The 13,349-nt window shown below is 34.6% G+C and overlaps 1 protein-coding gene across 8 annotated transcripts in view; it reads left to right on the forward strand.

Moving 5' to 3' along the window:
* WDR93 (WD repeat domain 93) overlaps positions 1–13,349 on the forward strand; it is a 53,156-nt gene that overhangs the window by 25,938 nt on the left and 13,869 nt on the right. For 5 of the 8 annotated variants that reach the window (XM_074295148.1, XM_074295141.1, XM_074295142.1 and 2 more), the window contains exons 10-14: positions 3,678–3,748; positions 3,845–3,867; positions 4,382–4,433; positions 8,041–8,181; positions 9,770–9,901. In XM_074295148.1, coding sequence (XP_074151249.1) covers positions 3,678–3,748; positions 3,845–3,867; positions 4,382–4,433; positions 8,041–8,181; positions 9,770–9,901 — 419 coding nt within the window. Of the gene's footprint in view, positions 1–3,677; positions 3,760–3,844; positions 3,868–4,381; positions 4,434–8,040; positions 8,182–9,769; positions 9,902–13,349 lie in introns of all 8 variants that reach the window. The other 3 variants (XM_074295146.1, XM_074295149.1, XM_074295147.1) reach the window with 3 other exon arrangements.

The following is a 13,349-nucleotide window of genomic DNA, read 5'->3' on the forward strand; positions in this document are numbered from 1 at the left end:
GAAAGAAGGGACATCATGGCCTTCCATTCCAAATGTGTGGACCTCACTAACATTGTGACTTAAGTTAATCTTTAGTCTTTCCACCTCAGTATATATTTGTTGGAGACATTTGGGTGGAGGTTGGGAAAGGGGAAGGGAATGTTTTATAATTACAAGTCATCCTATTTCATTCTGTCTTCTCTTTTCTTCATTTTTTTCTGTCTTCCAGTTGCTTCCCTACTGCCTACAAACATGCCCCAATTTCCTTCATCCTCAAAAAAACTCCCTCTAATACATCTATTTCCATCTGTCCCATATTGTCCCATATCTTCCTTTTTGTGGTTAAACTCCTTGAAAAAGATGTCTACATTTGAAGCCTCTTTCTCCTTCTCACTACAGCTTGCCTTCCAGTCTCATTGTTCAATTGAAACTGCTATCTCCAAAATTACAAATGATCTCTTAATTGACAAATCCTCAATCCTTATATTTCTTGACCCCAACAGCATTTGACACTGTGGATTGCTCTCTTCTCTACATTTTCAGTACTCTTCTCTACTCTAGTTTTCCTACCTTGTCTAATCATTCTTTTCAGTCCCCATTGCTGATCTTGGTCCCATTTGTTCCTGCAAACAGGATTGTCTCCTGGACTCTTTCTTTGTCTCCCACTTTTACTTGTTGATCTCATCAATTCCTATGGATGTGATGATCATCTTTATGCTGATGATTCTCAGCTACTAATAAAGTCTTAACCTGTCTCCTAATCTCCCTAGTCATATTTCTTATTGCCTGTTGAATATCTTGAATTAGATTTCTTGTAAATGTTTTAAACTCAACATGTCTAAAATTGAATTCGTTATTTCCTCCTATCATTCCCAAACTTTCCCTTTTTCTGAACTTTTCTATGACCATCAAGGGCACTACCAGCTTCCTAGTCACCCAGTATTGCAACATGGCTATCATTGCTCTTTTAAAATGTTGTATGAGTTTTTTTTAATGTTTTATTTTTTTTAAAAATAAGAAAAAAGAAAAACAAAAAAAGGAATACAAAGCAAAATTAAACAAAACAAGAGAACTTTGTCATGTTGGCCAACATAACATCAGGGAGGATTCAAAACATATCACAAATTAGCAGATCAAGGAAGTATATATGTATATGTATATGTGTGTATGTATATATATATATATATATATATATATATATATATATATTATTAGTAGAAAAAATTATATTCAAGAGTTTCCATCTTGTAAACCGTTCTTTTGTTCTCTGCTACTCACTTTTTTACTTTATTTCCCCCCCCCTTTTATTCCCCATCCCCACCCCCAAGGAGACTATATTTAAGAAAGGACATATTTATGTATATGTATATAGATATATACATACACATACATACACCTTGCTCCTCCCCACACATACACACATACACATATGTCTTGCCTATTCTTGCTTTCTCTTTGCTTTAATTCTGCTCTTTACTTGCTTTGCTATTACTTAACCTCCCCCTACCCATGGATTCCTTCCTTGTTTTCTTTCCTCACCCTTTCCTTCCCCATTTGTCCATCCCTCCCCCCTTATTTCTTAATAGATTTAGATAGTGTTGCCTATTTAAACCATTTCAAAACTATGAGCCCTCCCTTCTCCCCCCAAATCTGTGTCCATTCTTCTTCTCTGCTTCATTTGTATAATTAATATTTTTCCCATAACTCTGTCCCAATCTTTCTTTTAAGCTGCCCTATTGTTGATGTCAATTTTAAACATATGGTATTCATTTCATTTATAAAAAACATAACTTATCTGTGTTGAGTTCCTTGAAACTGATTTTTGATATTAGTTCTTATATATTAAAAATTCTATTAAATTCAGGTTTGATTGATAGAAAGTCCTGAAAATCTGCAAGTTCATTGAATGTCCATTTTTTCTTGTTCAACATTATAGATAATTTTTCTGGATATGATATTTTTGGCCTCAGGCCTAGTTCTTTTGATTATCAGTAGATATGATTCCAGGGTATGTGGTCTTTTATTATGGCTAATAAGTCCTATACAATTCTAATTGTAACTACAGTGCATTTCAATTGATTTTTTTTCTTGTTTCTTACAAAATTTTGTCTTAACATTAGAGTTTCAAAATTTTGGCAATAATGATCCTATGTGTTTTCCACAAAGGATCTCATTAATGTGATGATCAGTGGATTGTTTTCTATTTCTTCTTTCCCCTCCTGTTCTATTACTCCAGGACAATTTTCTTGAATTATGTCTTGCATTATTGTGGCAAGGCCCTTTTTTTTGGTCACGAGTTTCAGGCAGTTCAATTATTCTTGTATTTTATCTTCTTGATCTATTCTCCAGAACTGTCTTTTTTTCTTAGAAGATGTTTTACGTTGTGTTCTATTTTTTCATTCTCTATAAGGTTTTATTATTTCTTGGTTTCTCGTAGCTTTGCTGGCTTCCCCTTGCCCAATTCTAATTTTCAAAGAATTACTTTCATCTTTGAGACTCTGTTATTGATTAACTTTTTTTCATAATCATCTTGTTTTTCTAGGATGGTTTTTGTTTGTTTAGTTTTTCCTCAATTTCTCTCATTTGCTTTTTATATTCTTTTTTGAGTTCTTCTATACATTCCCTGTGGGCAGGGAACCATTTAACCTTTACTCTTTGGAGTAGAAGTTTGTTTTACTTCAGTGTCCTCCTCTGAAGATTTATCTAGGTCTTCCCTGTTCCCATAATACATTTCAGTGGTGGGTTCTTTCTTCTTTGCAGGTTAATTTTTTTTAAAGAAGTATTAGTGTAAGTATCTCTAATTGTGGGGTAGGAGGATAGTACCTCTAACTTCACTTAAGCTCTCCCCTTTGACCTAGAACTTCAAATCAAGAGTACCCCCTCCAGCAAGTACCAGAAGCCAGTCCCTGCCCTACTGGCTCCACACTCAAGGATGAGCTGGTTCTTTCTCTCCTGAGACTTTATTCATTAATTATCATTTTATTAAATAAAGATCTCAAAACTGCTTTCCAATACCATGTAGCAATTAAATGCCACTAAATTCATGTTAAAATGAAGTCACTGGTTCATACCAAAATAAACAAACAAAAGCAATTTCATGTTGAAGAAATTCAGGCAAATGTCTTGGCTGAATTCATTTGGCATATCTTTTATTGAAAACTCTCCCGGTGCTGAAACAACTAGATTACAAGATCACTTAAATTTACATATTTGAAACTAAATGCTTACATACTATTATAACAAATACCTTGAATTTGAATTCTTCCCTGCTATATGCAGGATGGCAATCCACAGGAATGAGTCATAATTAAGATTATAATTATCTCCTGAATTGGAACAAGAATGAGTTTGGATTAATCCAAAGAAGAAAAAGAAGTTTGAAAATCCATTCTTCCTATAATATCAACATTCTTTCTGAGGGCATAGAGAACTTTTCCAAAGGGAATATCTTTTGACATAATTTCTGGCCTTCAATATGAGTGACTGGCAGCTGAAACTAATATGTATACATACTAATCAGCTCATAAATTTCCTAGTTATCCCAAGGTACACAGTATAATTTGCCTAGCCTTCTCTTCCCTAGATAGAGCCTTGAAGTCTCTTCCATATATCATCCATTCTTATGCCTAAACAAGAAGATTCTGTCCTTGCCAGGTAGTCTTCCATAGCTCATTGTTGATTATCTGTTTCTCTCCTAGTGTTGCAGAGTTCCATTTTCTTTTCCCTGGACATATACTTATGTTACCACCTGAAACCAATGTACTCTCAGGTAAATTAAAAGTAGATGCTTATTTTTATAAAAGTTGCTACTTTGAGGCATAACTCAAGCAAGTCACTGAAAAGAGATTTTGTATTATATTTGCAGCCTCACCATCCGGACTGAATATTGCAAGTACCTTCCTATCTTAAAAAGGAGAGGAGAAAGTAAAATGGGAATAAGAGTCAAAGACATCATTGATAGCATTGAATTATCGACTAGGGTGGGGGGTGGAGATCAAGTGTGTTTCTAGCTTTATGCCTTTAGAGCAAAGAATCTTTTAAACATAAAGGGGAAAATGTTTTGAGTTAGATTTGTCTGTAGAGCAAGAGATTTTGAGGCACCTGAATGCCTCCCTTGGAGAGCAAGAACTGCTCAGGTTCTCTCAGAAGATTGAAAGATTGAAAAAAGAGAAGTAGAATCTAGAGAGAAGCAGCAAGTTTTAACAGAAAGTATTGGCTTTGTGTGAATTTGAGCAAATAACTTCCAACTCCCTAAATCTTATTCTTTATATTTCTTAATTTCCTAATGTTATCCCAATTTGTAAAGTGGGAGTAAAAATACTGTTTGTATTGCTTATTGCACAAGTGTTGTAAGGCTAGCTTTTTGTCAATTATAATAAATTTATTTTTATTATTATTACAGGTTCACTTAAGTCAGATGGCGCTAAAGCCAAGTTGTGGTTCATATACTAAAGGTGTGGATTCCACTTTAAAGAATGATTAAATAATTGATAAAGAATTTTCCTTGAGGGCTCATTTTTGGTAAGAGAAGAAGTATGAGAAAAGAGAGGATACTTGAGATCTTCCAAGGCTTCCTTTAAAAAACAAACAAAATAATCATTCATTAAATTTATTTATTTTTGTTAAGTTTTGAATTTTATCTTCACTCCTCTCAATCCCATATTAGAGAATGCCAATATATCAGTTCTTTTCTTTGGAGGTAGTTAGCATTTTCCTTCATAAGTCCTTTGTAATTGATATAAATGATCAAATTACCCAGAATAGCAGAGCAATTCACAATTACTTCTCAAATAATATTGCTATTATTGTGTAAAATGTTCTCATTGTTCTGATTGTTTCACCTTAACTTTTGTTAGTTTCTGCATGTTTTCTAAAACCAATCTGCTGGTCATTTCTTACAAGACATTAGTATTCTATCACAATCATATACCACAACTTATTCAGTCATTTCTCAATTAATAGATATCCCCCTCAATTTCCATTTCTTTGCCACTACAAAAAAAGCTGCTATCAATCTTTAAAAATATATAGGTTTTTTCCTTTCTCTCTAATCATCTTAGGAAACAGATCTAATAATGACATTACTAGATCAAAGGGTAGGTAGAGTTTTATAATTCTTTAAGCATAATATCTTCCTTTCCCCTTCCCCTTCCCCTTCCCCTTCCCCTTCCCCTTCCCCTTCCCCTCCCCTTCCCTTCCCTTCCCTTCTCTTCCCTTCCCTTCCCTTCCCTCCCCTCCTTCATTCATTTCCTTTCTTCTTTTCTTTTTTTCTCTCTCTCTGCATATATGCATATATACCTACATATAGTTATTGGTAAATGTATATGGATATGTTTGACTTGTTAAAGAGGACACAACATTTTCCCTATTCCTTTCCCCTAAACTGTATGATGCGTGATGTGGGTTTTTTAATTTATTTAATCTTTTTTCTTTTTTCTTTTTTTTTTTTTTTTTTTTTTTTTTTTTTTTTTGAGGCTGGGGTTAAGTGACTTGCCCAGGGTCACACAGCTAGGAAGTGTTAAGTGTCTGAGACCAGATTTGAACTCGGGTCCTCCTGAATTCAAGGCTGGTGCTCTATCCACTGCGCCACCTAGCTGCCCCAATCTTTTTTCTTTATGTCTATCTTTATGTCTCTCTATCTCTGTCTCTCTGTCTCTGTCTCTGTCTCTCTGTCTCCATCTCTCTTTCTCCCTCCCACTCTGACCATCACAGGATTCTTTGCTATCTCTATAAGAAAACCTCTTCCATTTCTATCTAGGACTTCTAGCTGTTTGACTTTTTAAAAATTTTTTTTTCTTTCATAATGCATCCCTCCCCTTAGAAATTCGTTTCCAATAGTTTTGCTCTCCAAAATGACTGGATCAGTGCACAATTCCACCAGCAGTGTATTAGTGTTCCAGTTTTTTCACATTTCCTCCACATTGTCATTTCCCCTTTCTATCATTTTAGCCAATTTGATAAGTGTGAGGTGGAATCTCAGTATTTTAGAGTTTATTTTAATTTGCATTTCTCTAATGAAAATTTATTTAGAACATTTTTATAAGGCTATATATAGCTTGATTTCTTCTACAAACTGCCTAACTATAATCTTTTGACCTTTGTCAATTGAGGAATGGCTTGTGCTCTTATAAATTTGGTTTAGTGTTCTATATATTTTGAGATATGGATCCTTTACATGAAAAACTGGCTATAAAATTTTTCTGCTTTTCTTCTAAGCTTGAGTACATTGATTTTTATTCATATAAATTATTTTTAATCTAATGTAATAAAAATTGCCCATTTTATATCCTATAATGCCATTGCTTATTCATAAATTTTTCTCTTATCCATATATCTTATGGGTAATATTTCCATGCTTCTCTAATTTACTTATCATAACTGTCTTTGTGTCTCAGTCATATATCCATTTTGACCTTATATTAGTAAACAATATAAGATATTGGTCAATACCTAGTTTCTGCCTGATTTCTTTCTTGTTTTTCCCAAAAATTTTAATCAAATAGTGAGTTCTAATCCCAAAAGCTTAGAGTTTTGTGTTTATCAAACATATGTACTCATTTACAATTGGGTATCATTTACTGATTATTCCACTGTATTATCATTCTATTTTTAGCACCAGATAATTTTGATAATTACTGTTTTATAATACAGTTTAAGATCAGATATTGCTAGACCTCCTTCACTTAACATCTTTTTTTTAACCAATTCCTTTGATATTCTTGAACTATTATTCTTCCCAAATAAATTTTGTTATTTTCTTTTCAAGCTCAATGCAATATTTTTTGGGCAATTTAATTGGAATGGCATTGAATGAGTAGATTTATTTAGGTAGAATTAACATTTTTATTATATTGGCTTGATTCACTCATGAACAATAAATATTTGTCCATTTATTTAAGTCTGACTTCATTTGTATAAATCTCAAGCTCTGCCAACACTGGTTTCAGATATAAAGATCTTCCAAGCTTTCCTTTTCAGGATCATTTCCTATTGTTGCTGATCAGTGCTATATAAGAATTTCCCTGAAAAGCACAAGTTGTAGATAGTAAGGCTTTATTGACTGAGTTCACTTTTATTGTATTCCTTTCTTGGGAAAAGTAGAAGTGATCACTATTACCCTCTGCTGTTCAAAAATGAGCTTCTGACAGTACACTGTTTTTTAAATAACATAATTATTCTGCAGCTACTAATTAGATAAAAAACAGTAACATGTAATTTCTCCATAATACTAAAATATTCTCTTGGTTGGTTAACATAATAATTGTGTCCATATCTCTGTACCTGCTTTTTGATAGAATATTTTATATGTTTCCCATCCACAAAAGGATGAACAAAAGGATGCCTGGGCAGGGCATAATACAATACTGACTTAATCTGTTCTACTTGGGCGTCCTCATTTGTCCGTTCTATATATTTTTAATCTCATCATGTACTTTATCACTAATGAACTACCAACTGTTTTGGAGACTCTTTTCTTGGATTAACTCTTGGTCTACCCTCGTGAAGAGATTGTGTCTTGTACCAAAACCTTGCCTCAGTGCCTACATATATAAGAGAGCAGACATTTCTCATAGTATCTTTGGTATAAGAAGAAAAAGGAATGAGACTTAAAAGCTTAAGATTCATAGACATGCTGCTCTACTTTCCAAATCTAGAAAAGGATGTAAATTTTAGAGATGTCATTTAGGATCCAAATTGAAAAGATACAAATGAAAATATTTAGAGATGTCATTTAGGATCCAAATTGAAAAGATACAAATGAAAATATTTTGAGAAAAAGTCATCCAAAATATACATCCCGTAGGAATTACATAATGAGAAGTACAAGAGCAATATAAATGGCCAGCAAACTAAACAGCAAGCTCAGAATATTTCACCCAAGAGAAGTAATACTTGGGTGCCCAAGATACTATGGCTCATCTTTATCAACAGGATATTTATTAGAATAAGCAACTACTGATTTTAAATAAAATAAGATAGTTTTTTAAAACTACTATCCAAGTAAATGAGAATCAGCTTCTCATCTTTGTCTAACATCCTTTTCCCATCTTCATTTCTCAGGTGTGGCCTGTGCTCTGGGTATATACTGGCCTGGAAATCATAATTTCTTCCTCTATTCCCTTAATCGACCTCCAAGAGACAAAGAAAAAGAGAGAGAGAGAGAGAAAGAGAGAGAGAGAGATAAAGAGAAAGAAAAAATTGGTATGAGAACTTGCTGCTGTGGCTTATTAGAAGTTTAATTTCCAATATTACCTAGAAGGGTTTTTAAAACTATGATTAGGGCCACTTTGGGGTAGATCTGAGTAGAGCATGGATCAGCTCAGCCCTGGTTTATCATGAATTAAAAAGCATTTATTAAGAGCCTATTATATATGACAGGGAATACAAGAACCAAAGGAAGCTAATTAGTTAGCCATTGAGAAGATTACATTCTATTAAAAAAAATATTACACTTGGGCTTATAGGGTATTTAGAAAGGATTAGTGCCTTAGGTGTGAGGATTTGGCAAGACCTTTTCAGAATTGCTCATCTATCTTTGAGGTCCACCTGTCATCCAGCTTTCACTTTTGTCTCCAAAAAACTGCACATGTACAACGGCCATACCAGGTTGAAGGTAACTTATAGGGCCCAAACCCATTGGCGATTTAGGGAGATGTCTACCCCGAACACTTGAAGATTTCCCCTAGCAGAACGTGTAGATGAGAACACTTTGTTCCAATAGCCACAAAGGCGGCTGAAGCAGGTGCTGTGGAGCACTTGGAACTTGGTTAGACATCCAAGAAGCCAAGGTCATCCATTACATTCCAAGCCAATAACAGCCATCTTGATTTTTGTCTTGCCACTGGATTTTGATGAGTGGAAGAGAGAGTGAAGTGGACAGCTCTGCCTGGATCCCTTCAAAAGTGAAGAACAAACAGCAGCAACAGCACAGAGAATGGTCAGAAAATGGATTGTTGAAAGGGGGAGTCTTAGGGATTACTAGTAGAACCATAGGGAAGCTGACCATCACCCTTTTCATGAAAAGTGGATAGTACTGATTTAATTTTAGTTTTCAGAGACAAGGAGAGAGGTGGGGGCATTACATTTGGACATTAAGGTAAATAGCAGGATGCTAGAGGAAGGTCCTGGTTTCCTGGTGAATGACTAGATAGGAAGTTAAGAAGAATTTTCATTCATTAGCCAATCAGGACAGTTCAGCCCTCAGGCAGAATGCCAAAGCTAAGTAGATTTAAGAGGGTAGGATTTGCTCTCTGGACCTGAAAGGACCAATGGCAGGACAGATGGCAAGATGGCAGGGCAAGTAGACCCTGGTTTCCTGGTGTGTAGCAGGATGAGATGCTTCTTAAAGTGAAAACCAGTCAACAAGGTCGATTCACAGAGCCCCTTCTTGGGACAACTCTTTTTTTTACTGGCTAATGGAGATTCTTCTAAAAAAGCTCTTCATCTACTTAGAAGGCACAAGAGGTGTGAGTACTAGATCAAGTCTCCATGGAAATAACCAGTGAAAAGCAGGCTCATTCTTGAGAGATTACCAAAGCCAGTGAGCTGTGAAAGCTGCCCAAACTTTTGGCGATATTATTTTTATCAGGTCCCTACTGCTCATATCACTTGGTATCTGCTTTTTCATTGCTACCAATTAGTACTCCTAGTTAGTGACCATGTGTTTGGGTTACCTAAACTCAGACAAGTTCTAGAATGCTGAATTTTTAAAAATTTAACATAGAAGGACTGAAAAATGAGAGAAACTGTTAAGGGAGGTTTGAAGTAAATGGAGCATCTCTTCCATTAGACTTTGATCCCAAGCCTGATGGAGTGTGGCCAACTGCAGCACCAATTACCAACTCAGCCATCAGTGCCTGCACATCTTACCTACTGCTAGCTTGTGATGATGGAGTAATAACATTGTGGGATAGAGCCCAAGGTGAGTTCTCCATTTGCTTATTTCCATCCTATTACCAAAGTAAGTAGCCTCTCTGGGCAGTCTTGGTGTTATCTGTAATGGTAACATGTGAAACAGTCTCAAAATGAAAAAACCTTCTGACTATTCTAAAAATTACAGAACGCTTCTTGGTACTAACTCACTGATGGAAGGTGACCTTTATTAAAACCATACAATCACAGATTGATAGGGAGAAGGGAGGCTCAGAGAGTAAAGTGACTTGTTTCAGATCACACAGGTAGTAAGAGAAACAAAATTGGAACTGAGGTCTTCTGATTCTAAATCTAGGCTTCTTTTTACAATACCTGTTACTTGTTGCTACCAGCCTGTACCAAGTGAGCTATCCCACCATTCATTTATTTATCTTTATTCAGTAAATATTTATTAAGTACCTACTATATGCAAGTTCTTTGCTAAGTGATAGAATATATGTTTTTGATTAATATGGAAATGTGTTTTACATGGTTGCATCTGTATAACTTATATCAAGTTGTTTGCAATCTTGGAGAAGGAGAAGAGGGAAGAAAAAGGGAGAGGATTTGGAACTCACATTTTTGTGAGTTAATGTTAATGTTATGAATGTTAATGTTTATGAATGTTATTAATGTTAACGAATATTAAAATTTGTTTTTACATGTAATTAGAAAAATGTTATTTAGAATAATACATGTCTTTAGGATTGCCTTGATAAAATAGTGTTCTTACAACCCTCTTTTTATTAAAGAAATAGGTTAACTATAAGAAAGCAATGTCAAATAAGCTTTTAGTCATGATATTTTATAAACCTGGCTTAATCATTGTTGTCTGTTTTAAGAGAATAGCCAGAGGATCCAGAAATTATGAAAGCATATTGAAAGGGAGCATCAGTGTATAAAAGGGGAGGGAAAAGACTCAAATATTATAAAATAAAAGTGAAATAAATAAGTAAAAGTAAAATTAAAATATTTAATATTTCTGCTGTTTTCAAAAGAGTATTTCTAGTTTCATCCTACTCCCAAAGATTAACAAAATACCAGCACTTGTTATTCTCCCAATTCCTGTGATACTTAATTACACCCATCTTTAACCCCTACTTCCTTTTATCTTTATCATCTTTAACTGTATCCTATTTCCTATGTATATATACCCTATTTCCTCTCTGCCTTCTGAAATGTTATTTTAGGAAATTCCTGTTTTGAAACTTAACAGATTTTCCTCGATTTTCTTTTCCTTTTATGCACCTTCTATCTTCTAGTACTCACAGAAATCTGTTTTCCACATGATGATAACCAGTTTCCTGGCCATTCTCAACAGCACTTTCTTTCTTATACTTTTCCTCACTCATTACATTGGTCCTGAATAGAGCATTGTAATGCTCTCATTTTTCCCCTTTTATTCTATCACTCAAAAGACTCTTATCCTTCATTTTATTAAATTTGGGGCAACTTTGTAGAACCATTGACTTAGAGCTAACAATTCTTGAATTACAGCAGATACTTAATGATTGTTTGACCTAGACAAGTCTCTTTACCCCCGGGTGCCTCATTCTCCTCATCTGTAAAATAGAGATAATAGTACCTACTTCATAGGATTGTTGTGAAATAACATGTAAAGCACTTTACAAACCTTATATCACTATAGTTATGAATGGGATAAATTTATTCATAAAATAACTTCTAGAATATTAAAAAAATTGAATTCAACAATATGTTGCTTTTAGGAAGTGTTCTAAAAATGAGAGATACACACACAAAAATAAAATAAAGATCAAGAGTAGAATTTATTATGTAAAAAAGCAAATGTAGCTATCATTTACTTTGTCAGAGACAAAATAAAAGCTAAAATTATTTAATCTAAAGAGAAAAGTAGGGAAATTATACTTTTTCTCAACAATTTTATTCAATATTGTTTTAGACTATTTAAAATATTAGACAGTATAAAATATAACAGATACAAGAATTCACTTTATCTCCTTCCCAATTTCTCCTTGTAGTAATCCAGTTCAAGTCCTTTATTCTTAAATCATTTACCCCATTGTATAATCTTGCTATTGCTGTGTACAATGTTATCTTAGTTCTACTCACTTCATTCAGCATCAGTTCATGTCTCTCCAAGCCTCTCTAGACTCATCCTGCTGATTGTTTCTTACAGAACAATAATATTCTATAATATTCATATACCACAATTTATTCAGTCATTCTCCAACTGATGGGCATCCACTCAGTTTCCAGTTTCTGGCCCCTACAAAGAGGGCTGCCACAAACATTTTTGCACATGTGGGTCTCATTTCCTCCTTTAAGATTTCTTTGGGATACAAGCCCAGTAGAAACATGTTGGATCAAAGGGTATGCACAGTTTCACAGCCCTTTGAAGCCCCTAACTCTTTATATCAGTCTCTAGTAAGATTATCCTTCTCTTTATCCCCTGTATATGTGCCCTTGATACTGTCCCTTGTCTACTCCAGTAGATTGCTGCTTTCAATGATCCTTCCTCTAATCTTTAATCTCACTTATTCTACTGGTTTCTCATCCTTGCTGCCTGCAATCATGTTCAGTTCTCCTCCATCTTTAAAAAAAAATCTTGAACTGGAAATTGAATAGATGCCCATCAGTTGGGGAATGGCTGAGTAAGTTGTGGTATATGAAAGTAATGAAATATTATTGTTCTATAAGAAATGGTCAGCAAATAGTTTCAGGAAAACCTGATGCTAAATGATGCCATACATAGCAGCAACAAGATTATGTGAAGATTAACTCTGATGGACTTGGCTCTTTTCAACAATGGGTATAAATTCAACCAGAATTCTTATAAGAAATGAAGCAAAAGTTTAAAGAAAAAAAAGCTTTAAAAAGTTTTCTTTGGGGAGCACCTAAGTAGCTCAGTGGCTAGAGCACCAGCCCTGAAGTCAAGAGGACCTGAGTTCAAATCTGCTCTCAGACACTTAACACTTCCTAGCTGTGTGGCCCTGGGCAAGTCACTTAACCCGTCCCCCTTAAAAAAAAAAAAAAAAAAGAAAAGAAAAAAGAAAAAGAAAAAAAGTTTTTTTTTTAAAGAAAGAAGAGGTTGGTTTCTGAGAAACCTAAGAAGACTTTCAGTTAAGTGAGCAGAACCAAGTATACAATATGTACAATAACAATTGTAAAGTCCGAGTTAGCTCCCTGTTGACCTCTGGATCAGCCAGAGTCAGGATTAGCAAAAGTCCTTGGTTTTTATGGGGAGAAGTAAAGGAGATGGAAGAAAACTCCATGAGCCCTCCACAACCTCCTCTTTCCTCCTTGTCCATACCAAAGTGACCCTGGCTTGTCTTACTCTACCCCCTAATCCCTCCTATAATTCTCTGTATACACCAAATAACTGGGCCAGCACAGAATAGTGAGAAGAGCCATTTTCCAAGCACATGCTAATAGAGTATTATCCAATTAGTAACTAGCCTTAAGTGCTCGGTTGTCTG

This window comes from Sminthopsis crassicaudata, chromosome 2 (assembly GCF_048593235.1).
Source record: "Sminthopsis crassicaudata isolate SCR6 chromosome 2, ASM4859323v1, whole genome shotgun sequence".
NCBI classification, from domain to species: Eukaryota; Metazoa; Chordata; class Mammalia; order Dasyuromorphia; family Dasyuridae; genus Sminthopsis; species Sminthopsis crassicaudata.